The 19471-nt window shown below is 38.1% G+C and overlaps 2 protein-coding genes across 2 annotated transcripts; both read left to right on the top strand.

The window, feature by feature from the left end:
- Positions 1-5484: 5484 nt before the first annotated feature.
- LOC133990625 (ATP-sensitive inward rectifier potassium channel 10-like) lies at positions 5485-9586 on the top strand. The gene is made up of 5 exons (XM_062428995.1): positions 5485-5830; positions 7693-7904; positions 8233-8364; positions 8543-8720; positions 9130-9586. Exons 1-5 carry the CDS (start codon positions 5485-5487, stop codon positions 9522-9524), a joined length of 1263 nt encoding a protein of 420 aa, XP_062284979.1. The 3' UTR covers positions 9525-9586.
- A 1962-nt stretch (positions 9587-11548) lies between these two features.
- Positions 11549-19094, top strand: LOC133990067 (uncharacterized). Its single transcript, XM_062428247.1, has 6 exons — positions 11549-11603; positions 13816-14130; positions 14212-14496; positions 15322-15399; positions 16601-16659; positions 17227-19094. Exons 1-6 carry the CDS (start codon positions 11549-11551, stop codon positions 17410-17412), a joined length of 978 nt encoding a protein of 325 aa, XP_062284231.1. The 3' UTR covers positions 17413-19094.
- Positions 19095-19471: the final 377 nt, after the last annotated feature.

Consider the following 19471-nt stretch of genomic DNA (forward strand, 5'->3'; position numbering starts at 1 on the left):
CTGACAGACAAAACTGTGAAAGTTAGTACTGAGTTTCAAACGATGCACCTCCACAACAGGCGGTACAACAACTTCAAGGTTTATGGAAAACCAAAAATATTTTCTCAGCATTATCATCTAATCAGCTTTTAGAGCAGGTACAGTATTTGTTTGTACAAATGCCCTGTTTCTCAAAATGCAGTAAAGACAAAAAAAGAAACTTTAGAAGTGATTAATTGAAGATATTTGAGTTAAAAATTGTTGACATTATGAGAAACTTCATAGTTTCTAGTTTAACATTGTTCATTGTACACTTTGCTGCAGCAATGTGAGTAAAAAATGGGAAACTATGAGCAAAAAATAATCAAAAAGTTATTTTTGTGAAGTTGGAGAAGTGCAATGAAACTCAGTCATTAGGCCTAAATGTGTGTTTTTTTTATCTCCAAGGACTGTAAGTGTGCAGATTTAGTGTAATCTGTTCATCAAATAAAGTTGATAAAGAAGTGATTTATGCTGCTTTAAGAATCTGATACTAACTAAATTTACATTAGTTTCTTATTTAAATAGCTGATAGTGATCATTTCTGCAAACTAATACAGATTTGTGCAGGTTCGCCTGTTGCTACTGCCCACCCACATCAGTATCTGATGATTACCAATGTGATGTAACACTGAGTTTTACATTTGGTAACAGGAGGAATAAGTACTGAAGAAACCAGATACATGAACTGTAGAAAAAAGTAAGATTGTAAGAAGGAAAGGCAGCAGGAGAAAGAGAGATACAGAATGAATACTTACTTAACAAATATGATTGCATTTCAGTGCTTGTGTTTGTGCCAAAATGAAATTATTTGAAGAAAGAGACCAAATGGAAAAGTAAGAAAAGAAGAAAATAAAGGGGGAAGAGAGAAAAAGTGTGTGTGCGTGTGTGTGAGAGGGAGAAAGGGGGGAATAGGGAGAGATGGAGGGGATTACTCCTCACTCCAGAATACTAACGAGGGCCTTTTGTCACAGATCTCTTTCTCTCTCCCTTCCTCTCTTCCGTTCCCTCGTTTTTCCCTTTCACTCATCTCTCTCTCTCTCTCTCTCTTGCACACACACACACACACACACACACACACACACACACACTACACACACCCACATAATTGTACAGTCTTTCTCGGATAATTGCACACACACACACACACACACACACACACACACACACACACACACACACACACACACACACACACACAGACATACGTGCATGCAAAATAACACATGTACACCTACAGTCATGCACACACACACACACACACACACACACACACACACACACACACACACACACACACACACACACACACACACACACACACATGGATGGGCACAGAGTCGTTTTTGTCAATGGTGTCTTTTGTTTCTTTTATCTCAGCTCCTAACAAAGCATTCCTGTGTACACAGAGGAGAGAGAGAAGGAAGGAGAGAGAAAGAGGAAAGTAGAAAGAGAGAGGGAGATCAGGAAAACATTCAGCGCTCCTTTGTTTGGCAAAAAGAAAAACTTTTTGATTCAGATTTTGGATTTCGGCTCACTGACGCAGGGCAATGCACTAAGTTGTCGTGTTGCCATGGAGATGGAATACATCCTACTGGAGAGGTTGGTGAAAAATACTTCCCTCTTTTCCCTCTCGTGGACTCTCATTTAGTCATTTAGTGTTTATCTGATAGACGCCGGTAGTGGGATTCGTTTCTTGGACATGTGAGTGTGTTTGTGTTTTGTTTGTGTGAGTGACAAGAAAAGATTGGGGCGAGAGGAGCGTTCCAGAGTGAAGTTTTCAATAGTGTCATTGTAATTATGAAGCTTCCGAGGGGCTCGCCCCTTTCATAATCACAAAAGTGTGATGTAATTAAAGCTGATTGGTTATGTAATCCATGATCTGGAATGCAGAAATGCTATTTTGAGTTACACTATATGGCCAAAAGTATACGGACATCTATGATTTGTACTCTGGTGTACTTTAACACACCACATTTGACGCAGAGGAACTTGACACACAATGCCCTAATGTCAATCCCAACTAACAACTTTGGGATGAAATCAAATAGTGACTACAAGCCTTGCCTTCATGGTGAAAAGTTCTTGCCCAGTGTCAGTGTCTGACTTCACTAATGCACTTGTTGCACAGTGGGAGAAAATCCCTACAGCCAATCTCAAAAATCGTATAAAAAGCCTTCCCAGAAGAGCGGAGGCTGAGGAAATATGTTCAGCAATCACATATGGTGTAATGTCAGAGTGTCCAAATAGTTTTGGTCGCATAGTGTGACCTTTACAGCTTGCATACCAGGCAGGATTATCTGTTCTGCTTTAATATGTGTGTGTGAGAGAGAGACAGAGAGACGTTGTGAGGACGCAGTGTGTAAAGCAACAAAAAACACCTGAGAGAAAGACTGTAAAAGCAGTCCAAGTCACCCTGAAAGCCAAACTTTGGCCCTTTTCCTACCAAACTCTTACAGCCGTCTCCAGTTTCTAATCAGAAGTTCACTCTTTGTCCACTGAAGGCCTCTGTGGTTAGGATCAACAGTGAAGCCATTTAAAAAAACAACAACTTTATCTCGGTCAAAATCTGAGTTTTGGACAAAGATTAACCTTAATTGACTCATTCAAAGTTTCTCCTCTCTCCTCCGGCTCACAAATGAGACTCTGTGTTCGTTGGGTTAATGCAGTGCACCGTCATCCTAATTGTACTCTTCTTTCTATTGTCTTTCCTTATCTTCCTCCTTGTTTCGGTTGTCTTCTCTCCATGGGCCTACATGATTTGTTGGACGTAAGTGTGTGAAATGTGTGGAGATACAGTAACTGTTTGTCTGTGTGTGACAGGGGCAACCATTCATGCATTCAGGTAGCATTTACAAATTCAGTAACACAAAGGGTTTGCCTTGTGAGTGAAACATTCTATAATCACACATGCACTAAAAATGATCATCAACCTATCAAATAAATTTACACAATTAGCACTGCTATACCACTAGCTCCTCTTCCCTTTTATCAGATATATCTTTGATGATCTTTAAAGGTAAACAGGAAGTGCTACTGCTTCTGCTCACCCTGCCAATAACTTCTCTCTCTCCGAGGCATTTGTTCCATATTTGAGTGTGCAACCACACCGGCAGCTGTGTGAGGTTGTTATTCTCATTTTAAAGAAATCAAATTATGAGATAAATAACATTTTAGGGAGAAAGTTTGTACATGGTCGCCCATAAAGTTGGAATAAAATATTTTTTATATTATTTTTGAGTGTATATATTCTAAAAATGTTATTGATCAATCTCATTGCACCTGGTCAAAGGTGATTACTGATGTGTATAAATAGAAAATATAAGAGGAATGTGTCTGACAACAAAATTATTCCAACTTTATGGGCGATCGTGTATATAGTATAGTTTTTATATGTAGGGCCTGTAGTCTATGTATATGTAAAATTGGTGGTCAGTTATCATGTTAACATGCTCTCGTTGACTGATTAATATGCTGATGATAGAATGCTAACATTTGCTAATTAGCACTAAACACAAATAGCTAAGGACAATGGGAATGCCGTTAGTTTTGCAAGTATTTGGTCATAAACCAAAGTGTTGAACGCACTGAAAAGAGATCACAACAGTTTTTACAATGAATCCTGAGGGGGAGGTGAAATACGTGTGCCAAATTTTGTTGGAATTCACCCAGTAGGTATCGAGACGTTTCACTCTGAGCCAAAAGTGTCAAACTTATTCTGGCAAAGAGATGAAAAGTCAGCGGGTCATTGTCTAGGAACTATACATTTTTGTGCCATGTGATCTTGCAGATATTGATTGATCTGCTGATGGTGTGACACTAAAGTCAGGAAATCATCAAACTCATCAGGATTCATCTTCTGGACACAATTAATGTCTTTACAAACGTTAATGACAAGTCATCTGATAGTTGTTGATTGATGCCAGTAGAGTAAGAAACATGTTTGAATTAGTGACAGGTTGAATACTGACACTGCACAGACTGATGGGTTTTTTCACATTGTTTTAAACAGGATGTATTTTAATAGACAGGGCCACTTTTACTCTGGTCAGGCACCAACGTTCTTCTACCTCAATGTTTTATTTAGACTGTCTGGTTTTGCAGGTTTTGGTTATTGGTTCTCAAACTGAAGGTTCACAGACTATTAGATTAATTTACTAACACAAAATATATTACCTACACGAACTGCTCACATACTCACACCACACCCAAGCTATTTTGACACATGTGTGTTTCCTATGTCTTTGATGCAATTAGAAACCAAAAAGGGAAGTACCTACTCTTCCTCTCACAGTTATCAGCTCACAGTTGTTATAAACTGAAAACACCTTTCTTCCATTACAATATTATCTCTCAGTAGCTGTTTATGTGTTCCAATAACGGCAAACTAAAGGTCTCAGTATGCTATACACGAAGTAATAAATCATCATCTAACAGCACCTGAAACCCCCTCCTCTTACTCCTCCCAACAATTGAAATTGGGTGGGCTCAGTGTGACAACTTTCTGAAATAGAGAATCTGATAATTGCCTCATGCAGTCTAGCTAAGTGTCCAGAGATGACAGTAAGAGAGGAATTAGCCAAGATTTTAACCTCACATAACTATGTTGCTCCTCTCTTGACCTGAATGTGGCAATTTAGAATAACTATTGTGTAAACACATTTAGTTTTTTATATCATATGACCAGGTTTAGATTAAAAACACTTGGTATCACAAACCAAAAGGTCGAACCACTCATGCACAGTACACCTACACAAGTGTTTTTACGTACTCTGTCTGATTAGGGTGGAATACCTGGAATTGAGGTGAACATTTTTATGAGTATTCTCAGAAAAATGTTCACCTCTTACTGGATTTTTTGGATGTTTTTTTCCGATTGTTCATTTGTTTAAAGCTTTGCATGTAAGAAGGCTACAGCAAAGTTTGGTATTTGGGTGCTTAGAGACTTGAGGAAACTCCCCGAGGAAGCAGTTAAAGAGAAATGTACATCTAATTAGCCAACAAATTACCAAAAACACTTGTGTAGATGTGCATGGCCTTTCAGTTTGATTTGCTGATTAAAAGTTTTTGATTTGCTGGTTTCTTGCTTTGTAACAGAATGATGTTAAGTTCTCCGCTGGTTGTTTTATGGATTGATTTTTATGCATTATTAGGCTCATTTGAGATGAAACACCCCCACCCCTGCACTCCCCGAGAATGAGAACAAGCGGCTGCAGGGGAAATTACCAAATTATACAGTTATCAGTAATCAGTGGCAGTTTCCCTGAATAAGAAAGGAAGTCAGCATCACTTTTTATCATACCATACTGTACTGCTACTGATGTTTTGAATACAAGATATAAAAGCTAACAATTTATGTATGCAACATTTCTTCAAATCTCCCAGTCCACTCAGAATGGATCTCAAATGAGCCTATTAACAGCCCTGAAATGACTAAACTTAACCCCTTTCTCTGTTATTCACCAGATGACATCTGCTACACCACCTTCCTCTCGTAGCTCCTCTCCACAGAAAGTTTGCCATTCCCAGACACAGACAGACGTTTTGAAACCCTTACTGGGTGGAGGCATTTCTGGTGGCAGCGGTACACTGAGGAAGAGGAGACGTGTCCTGTCCAAAGATGGCCGTAGCAACGTACGCATCGAGCACGTCAGTGGACGGAGCGCTCTGTACATGCGTGATCTTTGGACAACATTTCTGGATATGCAGTGGCGCTACAAGTTCTTCCTGTTCCTTGCCACATTTGCGGGGACCTGGTTCCTATTTGGGGTGCTTTGGTACCTTGTGGCGCTCGTGCATGGAGATCTGCTAGGTGAGAGAGGAGGAATGGGAGTTTAAAAAAAAAAAAGAAAGAGGGGAGGTTAACACAAGTTAACTGGTGGTTTCATGTGTTTCCTCCCCTAAAACATGTCGAGCCTACTCTGGATAAAGTAGTTTCAATGAGGACCATCTTTAATCACTTGAACATTGTTTCTGCCCTTTTGAGTTTTGCAAATGTTTTTAGATGCTTTGAGCAACACAAACAAAATTATTTTCAGCACATTGCATCGAAACCTCCAAAACTGACATCTTATAAGCTTAACATACTCAGCTATGTCTGCAGCCAAACCCAATCCTGGATATGAGTGAAAATATACAGGTTCGTGTTCAGGACTGTGGTTGGTTTTACAGTTTCCGGCTCTTATGCACTGTTGAAATTCACACTATGAGTCAACTAGTCGCTACATGAGACATGCCATTGAAGAAGAGAAAAGAATTACGTCTAAATTGAATGCATGTTGTTGCCATTTAATCTCCAGTCAAGCAAGTTCATTTTTTGACAGTTGCAGTAGAAAAGGCACAGGTGTTACTATTAATGTTAGCAACACCAGAGAGCCTTTTTGTGACTTGCAATTATGACTATGGCCACAGCATTAAGATCACCTCACAGCTGTGAGAGATATACATCACTTGCCAACAACACAAGATTCAGATTTCTGACTATGAGTGATGGGGTCCTACATTAACACACTATTTCTGCCAATGTTAGAACAGTTCTTGTTATTTCACATGAATGATTTCTGTATTTCTTTCCCCTTTGCTCTTCTCAATGGATTTAAATGAGACATGGCCCAGTTAGAAAATGTGAAAATCGGGATTAGGAAACATTTGAGTCAGAATCTGATGACAGTTAATGGGTTGTGTGGTTACTGTGTATCAAATCTGAGCAAACACCACCCACACACTCATGATAAATAAGTCAATTCAAACTCTTAATAAATAATAACCAGTTAGCTTTAATTGCTGCCTATTCAATCAAGCTTATTCAGTCTTATAAAGAAATGGGAAAGTTGTCGGCGCATTTAAGTGTCCAAATGACACATTACCAAAACTCCGTGCATGTGACTTCTCTTTTCACTTGTGTGCAATAAAAGTGGGGGGAAAGAAAGAGGAAACAATGTTTTAAAAAAGTGATAATGTGGTATTGTGATGGGTGGCATAAAGATGTGTGATGGAGCGTATCTGACTGGAAACGGTGACAACTGTCTTAAACCCACGCCTTCTGCCCTTTCAGTTTAATCTACCCTCTTATTTGTGTTACTCTTTTCTCAAATTTAAACTATTGTATATAGATGTATTGAATGTTTTTTTATTTTATATTCTTTAAATGACTCATTATTTTATGTGACATACTTTGAAACTTTATTCAAAGAAGTGTCCAATAAGTAACTTAATACAATCCATGAAAATAAATAATAATACATGATCCATGGGCTCTGTTATGGAGGTGAATGTTATGTTTAGTTGTTGTAAAGAGGCATAAATTATGATATAAATTGTATTGCTTTAACTTCATCTTGAGCTTGAACCTCAATGTTGGTGAGAGTTGATCTCATATCCCCCATAATATACCTGCTCTCGTACCCACTTCCTGTTAGTCATGTTTCCAATGTAGGTGCCTCATCTAGTATCATAATGAAAGGTTTATAGTTGTGGTTAATGTTGCATATTAATAGGATTTTTTTTTTTTACATTGGTGTAGATACTCTGCTTTACAAACATTTAGCTTTTGAGGCAATGCAAAAACCAGCATCACCATAATAAAGTTTAAAAAACAACAGCACACAAACTGAGTATGTCATTTTAACATATTTCAGATTGAACTTGAATGACCTATCAGCTGTGTTCTTGCAGAGTTTGACCCACCATCCAACCACACGCCCTGTGTGATGCAGATGCAGACCCTGACAGGGGCCTTCCTCTTCTCCCTGGAGTCCCAGACAACCATTGGTTATGGTTTCCGCTGCATCACTGAAGAATGTCCAGCTGCCATCATCCTCCTCATCATCCAGCTGGTCATGACCATGCTGATGGAGATCTTCATCACTGGTACCTTCCTGGCCAAGGTACCACTACCAGTAGCCAGTGCACAAGACATCCAGAGTGAACTTATCGCCCAAATAGAAACATTTTCAACTTGCACAGATGCGACTTTAAATTGAATAGTGTGCTCTGTGTTCTGTCTGAACACACAGTCGGAGCTTTTTTGCTGAAAGTTTGAAAGATGCTAAAATGCTCTGTAAAGTTAAGGTAACTGCAGAGTCAGGTGATCATTCTCTTGACCAGGTTAATGTTAAATATATATGTGATCCATCCATTCCTATGTTGAGACTCTTCATGTGTACAAATCTGATGAAAGATGATCAAACTTCAATCGAACATCACTCTGCTCAGGTTGCTCGGCCAAAGAAGCGTGGAGAGACTGTGAAGTTTAGTCAACATGCTGTGGTGTCGACTAACGAAGGCCGACCCTGCCTGATGATCAGGGTAGCCAACATGCGCAAGAGTCTCCTGCTGGGGTGTCAGGTACAGTAAGTGTGTGTAGAAATAGAGAAAAACATATTTACACCACCACTAAAATGCAACTAATACTAATAAAAAAGTGTCTCAACAAATTTCATGATATGTTGTAATCATTTCATGTTCATGACCAATTTGTTAAATAGTAAAGCAAACTTTGCTCTATGTGCTTTGTTCCCTCCAGGTGACGGGAAAACTGCTCCAGACGTCTCTGACCAAGGAAGGTGAGACAGTTCGTCTGGACCAGAGGAACGTGCCGTTTCAAGTGGATACTTCCAGCGACAGCCCCTTCCTCATCCTGCCCCTCACCTTCTACCACATCATTGATGACAGCAGCCCCCTGCGAGCCTGGGCAGCCAAGGGTAAGTTTGATGGTGAGGGATTGAAATTTGGTGAGTTGTGGAAGAGTCACAAGTCAAAGGTGTTTTTATCCTTAGTCCATCAAATATCCTGGGAGAGAATACACTAGATAGATCCATTATTCTGCTTGGCAGGTCCAAGTGGTGATGACAATGAAACGTAATGCAAAAAACAAGAGCTGAATCATTTGTGCTGATTGGTTTCAAGTTCGAAATGTATCAGGCTTGCAGAGACACGTACTGCCATTGTAACATTGCTCTGTAGGACTACTATTGGTCAAAAACTTCACAGTGTACCTTTAAGCTTAGTAGTTTAAATTCTTCCTTCCTCTTTCTCATTTTTCCTTCTTATCCTCTCTCCCTTCTTTTTACACTCCTCTGTATCTCCTCCCACCTCATTTATCTCCACTAGGCGGTGGCTGGACAGATCCAGAGTTGGCTGACTTTGAGCTGCTGGTGATCATGAGCGCTACAGTGGAGCCGACTTCCGCTACCTGCCAGGTTCGTACCTCCTACCTGCCGGATGAGATCCTCTGGGGCTATGAGTTCCCTCCTGTGGTCTCTCTTTCCACATCAGGCAAATACGTAGCAGACTTCTCCTTCTTTGACAAAGTGGCCAAGACCAAGACCACACCCATCTTCAAACCATCCAGCCCCCAGCATGGGTACCAGAGCAACGGGAGTGGCGCTCTGCCAGATGTTTCCGATCCAGAGAAGATTCGTCTGGAGCAGAGTTACAGGGAGAGAGGAGAGGAGCGTGGACGTGTCAGGGACACTCCGCTCAGTGTTCGCATCAGCAATGTGTAAACAGCTGGACTGGATGAGAAGAGCGCATTTCATAGAGAGCAACATGCAGGAGACGTTCAAGTTCAACATTAATAGCAAATCAATGCAACATGATGTCAAAGCAGCTTGGCTGACAGTCTTTTTAGGCTGTTTTGAACTTATATCAGAGAAGCTATTAGGGTCTCAGTAGCAGCAAATGATGCAGAAAGTAAATATAATAGACCATGGACTATTGTCAACTTCAATCCTTTCATTGTTTGCTAGGATAATACATGTTTTAAACTGGTTTGACTGTATTCACATACTGGTATAATAACACACAGCCTAACTGCATTTGAGTGTGGGGGTCTTACATTCATCTCACTTATACTGTATACACTACAACAACAACAACAACAAACAACAACAACAACAACAGGTTGGATTATTTATTTGCAAAAAAAAGAAGAAAAAAAAAGAAAAAAAAGAGAAAGAAAGAAACAAAAGCAGTGCAGGAGAGGAAATCCCACTGGGCTTGTTGGGGGTCTTCCCCAGAGTGCTAAATGTGAAAAGTATGAGTCAATATGAGTGTGTTTTCCAGTGTAATAAAGATTGATGGAGGGTTTTGGTAAGGACGGTATCGTCATGTGAGAAGACACCCACAGATACTTACTTACAGAACACTTTCTTTCTCTCCACAGATAAGAACCTTCTTTAGTCTAACATACATTTATAGCTACATGTTGTTTAAACACAAAGAAACACACATATTTAGAAAAATCACAAAACTTTTCAGTTTTCAGGTTTAAAGTTTTCTGGTTTGAATCACATAAAAAAAAAACAGTCCGTGATGTTGCCAGTTTATCTTTACATCACACCACACCACCCCCCCATCTTCCTCTTTCTCAATACTGTCATGACGGTTTTATATTTCCTGTAAAAAATGGCAAGACACAGAAACACGTAAATGATGTGTGTTGTACATGGCAATGCAATGTTATATGTTAGATAAAGCACTTTGTAGATTGTGTTTGACTGATGTAGCGCTACAAAACTGAATGTAGATACACTGCAGTCCTCAAGGTGCTCTCTATATTGTATCTCCTGATTTTCCTGTTTTTAAAACAGAAATGTAGCACTTTATGTAAATACATGTGCACCTTAGGAAGGTTACACACTTACTTTACGAAGAAATTTTTTTTTTAATACTATTAAAAGCACTTACACTTTGTTTAAAACTTAAAATGGACTCATTCTGCCTACAAAACTAACTGGAATTGAAGTGTCAGTGTCTTGGTGGCTTTAAACAAACTTCCTGATATTAATGAGATAATGTTTTTAGATAATCACAAACAACTTCTGTACATTTATGAGTGTAAATACTTACCTGGGTGTGTTAAGTCAAACATTGAAGGGTCTGTCCTTTCACTGTTGATGTGGGAGACATCTGTACTTTCATCTGATTCTTCAGTTACTAACAATAAATATTTTATTAAAGCCTCTTTTAGTTTTCAGTCTACAAGGACATGAAGAGTAAATAGTCTACAGAGGAAAATGAGTTGTAAGATGACACTAAAAGTGAGTGCTGAGAATATGAAATGTAAAAAGTCACGGACAGTTATTTTGTTCTGATGGAAATGTGTGATGATGATGGTTAGACATGACAGATGAAGTGTGATGGATATGTTGGAAATTATTTGGAACATTTGTTTTGAACTATTCTTTAATTAACATTAAGCCCTGGGTTGTTAACGCTGTCTAAAGTACAGATGGATGAATCTGTTGAAAACATATTTTTTTAGAGAGACCTTTTTCTCTAAAAACATGATTTAATAAAGTTGATTATGAGATTAGAGGCCATATTTCATGTCAGTTTTTTCAGTATTATTTTAAATTTTTGTATTCGAGTTTCAAGTGTGTTGGCAGGAGTTTCACTTCAAATCTTCCTAAAATTACACCTCAAATGTGTAGGGGGAGTACTTGTTCACTGACTCCTGACAGGTTCCTGCTGCAGCAAAGTGCACAAATACTGTTTTCACTTCCTCATTTGTCATATCAAACACACAATGGGTCTCGCTGTACTTCTCTTTTCTGTGTGTGTGCTGTATTCATGGCAAACAGGTAAAACATTTTTCTTTGAATATTTTCTGTTGTTGGTTGACTTTGTTTTCAAAGTCTGGTTGTTGTAGTTAGACACTGCTGGAAGTTGTTTCTGAATTAGACATTATTGATATAATATGCTATAAAACTGAACAATGTGTTCAGAGAAAATTTGAACTTTTTTTATAAGGTTTTTGGGCATTTGCCTTTATTTGAAAATAGATGGCATAGAGGCCGCCGACAGGAAACACACAGAGAGAGAGAGAGCAAGTTTCATTGCCAGAGTCGAACCAGAGACGGGGCAATTATGCAGCATGTGCGATAACCACTCAGCTACAAAAGTGTTCCCAATTTTAACCTTTTTAGATGTTGTCATTTATTACTTATCTCTATTCATGGTTAACAATCTGGGGTTTATTACCTTTCTGGTGGATGTAATGGGGAAAAAAGGAATTAATGATAAAGTATTCTTCAGTGTAAGAGAAATTAGAATACAACAATACATTAAAATAAAATTTGCATTATTTATTCTCCCTAATATATCCAGACAGAGATAAAATAAAAACAAAACACTTTTTACAGTATTATGGTCAAGTTCAAAGCCTTCACCACACTGCCAGGAATGTAACTATTTATATACATAACTTAAAAAAGTATAAAAAAGAAAAACTAAAATACTGAAATCTGCCTGAACGTGATAGACAGTGTTGCCATTTGGTTTCATTTTCAATCGCTAATTAAAATAGAGATGAGGGTGGCGATGGAACCAGGCTAAAGAGTCGTATTGTTATAAAACAATTAAATATCAGTACTATCTATTCCCTGGAGTCCTAATTACATTTATTAAAACAAACAATGAAACACTGATTCCCCAGATTCTTTGTGCAGACTTTAAAATTGTAATTAAAAAAAAGGGTATAAATGTGGGCAAGCTATAGAAACACAACAGAAATGCAGGTAAGATTAAACAAGTGAATGAAAGGAACACAATAAATTATGATTATTGAAAAAATATTATATAAAAAGGGCGTAATATCATCAGAGAGCTTTAGAACAAAGCACAAACTTGAACTAAACTTCCGTGTAGCAAGTGTGCGTGTGTGCGTGTGTGCATGTGCGTGTCTGTGTGTGTGTGTGTGTGTGTAGGTTTGTGTGTGTGTGTGCGTGTGTGTGTGTGCGTGTATGCATGTGTGTGTGTGTGTGTGTGTGTGTGTGTGTGTGTGTGCGTGTTTGTGTGCGTGTGTGTGTGTGCGTGCGTGTGTGTCAGAGCATTTTCTTGTCACCAAATTAGCAACAGGTACTTCAAACTAAATGAGGAAATTAAACATTTACTTCCTTTCTTTCCTCATTACATTTTTGTCAGTACCTGTTTTAAGTTCTTGAAACCTTTGTGTTGTTTGACGTGTTAAAATGATGCAGACTTGTGTGTCCTCATCTGTATGTCTAGGGTTATTATTGATTACATATTGTTAACTATGACAAATATTAGTGTCCACATCAATACCTACACTTCATCAGTTTGACAGCTTTTATGGAAGACAAGCAGCCACAGACCATCTATACATCTATATCTCTACTTTTATACATCTAAATCTACAGTGAGGAGCTTGTCATTAAACTTCTTCACTGTTAGAAGAACTGCAGCTTCTGTCTTCTCACTCTTTGTTGAACCTCTAAAACTATTTTTACTGATAAACATTCACAATAAATTAACAGTGTTACAGCAAAGATTGCACAACTTGCAAACTTCTCAACAGGAAACCTTTTTAATACCAGGGGACAATTACAACAACATTATGCTAAATTATTTCTTATTATGATTTAGCCAGACATATCTCGTTTAGACAGCAGGTGGCTGCATAATGATAATTGACACAATGTAGACACAATGGGGTTATTTAAGTATAGTAAGTATTGTATAATTAGTTATGATGAGTTTACCTCAAATTATGTTTCTGTGTACAATGATGCACTGTAAGACAACAAAAGGTTCAAATCAGAGGCTCCTCATTCAGGGGACAACTCTACTAAAAATCAAGTTTTATTGCACTCATAAATCTTCTATAAATAATAAGACTCTCTGCCATTATTTGTCTTAAATGATACAAATTAATTTACAAACATTGCTCAGTGTTTGGGGAGTAAAGGCAGTAACAGCAATACTCTCACTTTTTAATGAACAGTGGTGACTGAAAAAGCATACAAGTGATTTTAATGTGTGTTCTTTTTACAGGGTCCAGTGCTGTGACAACTGTGTTTGTGCAGAAAGGGAAGAATTTACATCTGGATGTTAACAAACCTGTTGTTCTAGTAGATGGTGAAGAAATTAAATGGACATTCAATGGCACTAACAATATAGTGAGATTACGTTTTGGTGAAAATCCTCGACCAAGTCAGTTACCTACTTATGAAGGAAGGGTTGAGTTTTCTGTACAAAATCACTCTTTGCTTTTGAAGAATGTGCAACACAGTGACAGTGGAGATTACACTGCACTCATAACTGGAGACAAAAACCAACGTGTAGCTGAATACAAGGTCATAATTAAAGGTAGGTTTCTTTAGATTTCAAACATTGATACACAGTATTACCCTGTTTTATAACCCTTCACACCTACCTTTTGTCCTCTAGATCAAGTGTCTCCAGTTCAGCTGTCAGTGAACTCTGTGTCTAACAGCAGAGAGTCCTGTAACCTCACTGTGACCTGCAGAACAAAGGACTCTCTCATCAGCAGCACTTTTAGATGTGACAACCAAACCTGCCATCAGGAGGGAGGAGAGCAGTCAAAGAACACAACCTCTGGTTCTTCTCTCCGTGTCTACCTGTTGAATGACTCCATCATCTGTAACCATAGCAACCAGGTCAACTGGACCAGAGACATGAAGGAAATTCAGCCTCTCTGCTCTCCAACTGTTGGTGAGACTGAAAGAACAGCTAACAAAAATACACAGTTTACACACACTACTTGTTATGCAGTGCAAGTTGACCTGAACCATGAACATCTGTTACCAAATACTGTGAGGGTCAACACATTAACATTTTCTTAATGGACAGAAAAAGTTTTTGCTACGGAGACCGGAAGGGATCAAAGAGCGAAAAATCAAGGCCATGTTTTACTACATCGAACACTCAAAAGTCTATTATGTGTGCACGACATACAATGTGTTCCCACATTTTGGTTAATTCATGCACACGAGATAAGCATAAATACAGATAGCCAGCACAACAGACCCGCCTTTCTCATCACGGTATATTTATATTTTGGTAGTGCTACTTTTTGAGTAAAAAGACGTCCAGTGCCAGTATGACGTTGAAATTCTTTTTATTATTTTTTTATATAGATACACAAAACAGTAGAGACAAAAAATACAACTGAGCTGGCGCTTAGAGGTGCTTGGCCTGAGGAAAAGGTCTCAGTGCTTTTTCCAAAGGGTTCACCCGATGTAGTCTGCGTCCTATCCTTACCCATCCTATTATATTGTTATAATACCCATCCTAACTATTAAGCAGCAGTGTGCAGCCAGAGTCTGACACTGCACTTCATGCTCCAGGGACAAAGTCTAGTCTGTTGTGCTGTCTGTTTGTATTTACACTTGTCTTGTGTGAACAAATTAACCAAAGCACGGGAGCAGATTGTATCTCGTGCACGCGCCATCGCATTTTGATTGCTCAATATAGTTTGGCCCATGTCCCTTAAATATGTAAACCTTTTTTTGATCAGTTGTTTTTGTTCATTTGCAGTTACTAGTCTGGGCGCAGCACTTGGGACTGGGGCTGCAGTTCTCGTTGGCCTTGGCCTTGTCCTTGGCGGCCTAATATGTAAGTCCCAGTGTACATTTCAGCATAAGAGAAATAATGTCATTTAAATCTTCATAGATGTTTGTATATGAATTTCATCATTGTAGCAGAGAAATCCCACCACACCCACAAACCTCTCATGTATAATTAAACAATGGCATCAGAGTGATAACATTTCCTATATATGACAGTCAGCCACATAAAAACTATTTTCTATTTAAAGATATAGTGAAGTTGTAATCTGAGCCTCTCTGTTCTTTGTTTTGCCACATATGCATGTTAGTGCATGTGATTTCTTCTATGTTCTTTATTTTTGTTTCCAACATGGCGGCACCAAGTTTCTCATATTACAGCTAAACAGTTACACTAAAATTTGGTTTTGAAGACATTTGAGGAGAGACATATACAGTGCAGTAACAGAGTCTGAGAGAGAGTCAGTGTATTTGATCAGCACTGATTAATTTGACAGTTTGATCATTGAGTTGAGCTGTTGGTTCAGGGTCCGCTTTCTTTCCCCCCCAACTTTATTGAGTAAACTATGCGCATATTTCTTTTTAGTGTGACATGCTGGTGCTTTAGTGTGACATCTAGTGGAATTGAATGTCATATATTGCACCTTTAATGTCCCACTGAAATAAAAATATGAATGTTTTGCTTTGAAAATACTTGGTTGGTAAAAGAGGTTTCTTCAGTCCGCTTTAGACCAAAAAAGTCATTTTCATTTAAATATTTTACTCTAATTCTCTTTCTGTGTGCAACAAGATTGTCATTATGTACCGTAGTGGTGCACAAACCTTTTCTTTCATGGCCAGCTTTGGAAACCAAAACAAGCATAAATTGAATGAATATCAGTTAACCAGTAATAATAATGGTGAAGCTAATAACTAAAGGAGCCAAAGTTTGATCTTATTTAAATAACATAATCAATGTCATGTTTCTCATTCATTTCTGCTACAAAAAATGTGACCTAAAAGACACGAGCCCTTCCACTACAGGGAACTTGAGCAAGAGGAACATTTTATTTTACATTTGAGCTCAATAAGCAGTTTTATTTTCTTTTTCCTGCAAAAATCTGTCCATCTTGAATTTTACAAGTTGTTTAACTTTCCGACTTAATCTTATTAACATCAATCATGATAGCCTTTATAATAATAGTAATAATAAAAATAATAATAATTATTATTATTATTGTTAAGCAAATCAACAATGTTTTTTATGACAGACCAACAGAAAAGAACGAAAACAGAGAACTGCGAAAATACAATATATGACAATCCTCAGGTAAGCGTCACAGTGTTTTCTTACATAACTTTCCCAACCCTGCTTGTCAAACTGAGGAACACAATTTCACATTGAAAAATAATTTAACAGTTAAGACCTGATTTTCAGAAACAGGAAATGTTACATGTTAAAAAAAAGAAGAAAAGAAAATTAAACACCTTGTATAAGTTCAAGTGGAACAGAAATGCAGCTTTCTTAATGCACTTGCCAGCCTATAACCATGCACACCAAACACTTCATCATAATGACTTGGCAGTCTATCTGAATGACTCTAACCCTAATCCTCCATCTCTGTGCTACAAGAGCTGCTTCACCCAGTCTGCTGTACTGCTGCTGCTTGCTGCTACGGAACCTGCCGCATGCAGATTTCACTGTTTATGCTGTTTTCTCTAATGATAAATGTCTTTCTGTGAACTGAATTACTTCCAGAAGTATCAAAACCTACCTGTCCAAACCTATAGTTTGAGTTCTCATTGAATAGGGTTAAATATATATACTGTACTGAGTATGTCAGACAAGTGAAAACGGAAAACATTTTTCTAACATGGTTGTTTGATTTATTTCTAGGATTTCAATCTCAACCAAATTCCTAATCAGACTGCCACAGAAGATGCTTCAGGTCTTTCTCCAAACACCATCTATTCTTTGGCAGGACCAGCTGCACCTGTACGATCCACTGAGACTGTAAACACCCCCAATCCAGAGAGCATTTATGCTCAAATCACCAAACCTCAAAGTCCAACCACCAACTAAAAAACACAGACAATAATAATAAATGATGATTCAGTCCATTCACAGGACCTAATCGTGGTGCGTCATGATGGATTTTAAGTCCCACTCAGCCCCAGAGTGGTCTTCAAACACATTGCTTAGAGAACTTTATTGGCCCTCTTGTAAGACTTTTGCTTCTGAAAAAGCTGCACAGAAAGTTTCCTCAAAGACTAAACACCATTTCAATCAGGAGAGACCAGAGAATTACTTTATTATGCACGCATGCAAATAATATTGATGATTACATAATGTCAAAAGTCTTTGGCGCTTGGACTCTGCAGGGAGATTTTGAATGGAAGGACTACAGACCTGAGCAGCAGCATGATAGATCCCGCCCTTGAGTCCAAACACTGATGGTGGTGGCAGATGACTTCTGCTGAGACTGATCAGGCTGATGAGGTTGATGAACTAATGAATTTATGAATCTGCAGACTGGGTGGATATGGGGAGGTGGTAGGTTGAGGAAAACAGCATCAAGAAAGCACCTGAGCAGAGAAGGAGAAACATTAAAAAAGACAGCTGCAATATGATAAGCTGACAAAGAAGGTGTGTCATCATGCTATTGGTTAGATGTGTCCAGGTGATGTGAACAGCTGATGTCTTAATTGATGCCTCACAGCAAGGAAATAATGAGCTGTGAGAGGGATGAAAATAACAGAGAGATGAGAAATAGAACTGTAGATGTGAGCATGCAAAAAATCTTCCTGACTGAACCTTTGCTAAGCTTCATATCTGCAATGTAAATATGTTTGGATGTTGGGTTCTGCATGTGTCCTGCACCACAGAAGGCAACATTATGAATAAAATTAGAGTTGTTTGGTGACTTTGTTCAGGAATTACTTTACATTACCACAAATACATCATAGGAAGCTGAGGTTCTGGAAGTGCTGTTGTTGTCAAGAGAAAATGAAATTTAGTTTCCTGTCATCCTGATAGTTTTGATAAGTGATGATGTCTGTCTCAACCAATCTAAGGCAGATGGAGCTAGGTTTCTTCCTATTAAAGGGGAGGTTTTAAGAATTACGTTTATTTCTTACAAAGATATTTAAAAACATGTTGTGCTGCTGTTTAAAGAGACAGTACACAGCAACAGTAGCCCTCTTCTAAGCAGGTGGGTTCTCAGTATATTGGATAGTGAATGTAAAATGAAATTACTGAATTATGCTCATATGATTAGTTTATTTTTTTATGTAAATTATTTATGTTAAAATGTTAGCACACCTCCTTACCAGTGTAATGTTATACTTTACCTCGCTGCCTTGCACCTCAACCTACAACAATGGGTAAGCTTTATAGAGTGATGTGGTAACATTTTACTGTAATTTTCTTTTTTGTTTTGTTTTAATTTGCACATGAGCTCATTATGTAGAAAGTTTAAAGGACCAGTGTGTAAGATTTAGGGTGACCTATTGGTAGAAATGGAATATAATATTCACGAGTATGTTTGCATTAGGTTTTAATCCCATTAATTAATAACAACAGAATGAGCCCTTTTTATGGTGCCTTGTTGCACCACCATGTTTCTCGGACTGATTAATGGCTCAGGAACACATAGCTTATTACAGGGAAAATAAGATATTCATCAATCATACCCCTATTATAAAGAAAACCAAAAGAATGAATGAAATTTGCCATGCTGAACAAAACTCCACCGCCAACTAAACAGGTTTTATCCAACTAATGTCAAAGAAGTCATCATTATGGTCCACTGTCTGGCATAGACATCTTTTTCTTACAGTTCTATTGATGTTGCAAATAGGCTACTGAGTTTTTATAGTGAGGTGATTTGATTGAGAGTTTGTAATCATCACTGTTCATTCACTCATTTTGTCCAAGATGTAGCAGAGCTGTGATGTATCAAGAATACCTTTTTCAAAGATTCAAAGATATACAAAGATATTGTTTAGTTATAACAGTGAGGCAATAATATTTTCGGTTGTTATGGTGTGGTGGTTTGAGTGACTGTATGAAATCATTGTTCATTGAAACTTGTATCTTTTACTCTTTTCATTAAATAATTTTGCATTGCACTAACAGCCTC

The sequence above is a fragment of the Scomber scombrus genome, chromosome 11, assembly GCF_963691925.1.
Source record: "Scomber scombrus chromosome 11, fScoSco1.1, whole genome shotgun sequence".
In the NCBI taxonomy this organism is placed as follows: Eukaryota; Metazoa; Chordata; class Actinopteri; order Scombriformes; family Scombridae; genus Scomber; species Scomber scombrus.

What these genes read in the sequence shown, in the direction of transcription:
- LOC133990067 (XM_062428247.1), top strand. Translation starts at nt 11,549, where the DNA reads ATGGGTCTCGCTGTACTTCTCTTTTCTGTGTGTGTGCTGTATTCATGG. An exon ending in TGTCCTTGGCGGCCTAATAT is followed by an intron (nt 15,400 to 16,600) that starts GTAAGTCCCAGT and finishes TTTTTATGACAG; the next exon opens with ACCAACAGAAAAGAACGAAA. An exon ending in CAATATATGACAATCCTCAG is followed by an intron (nt 16,660 to 17,226) that starts GTAAGCGTCACA and finishes ATTTATTTCTAG; the next exon opens with GATTTCAATCTCAACCAAAT.
- LOC133990625 (XM_062428995.1), top strand. Translation starts at nt 5,485, where the DNA reads ATGACATCTGCTACACCACCTTCCTCTCGTAGCTCCTCTCCACAGAAA. An exon ending in CGTGCATGGAGATCTGCTAG is followed by an intron (nt 5,831 to 7,692) that starts GTGAGAGAGGAG and finishes GTGTTCTTGCAG; the next exon opens with AGTTTGACCCACCATCCAAC. An exon ending in GTCTCCTGCTGGGGTGTCAG is followed by an intron (nt 8,365 to 8,542) that starts GTACAGTAAGTG and finishes TGTTCCCTCCAG; the next exon opens with GTGACGGGAAAACTGCTCCA.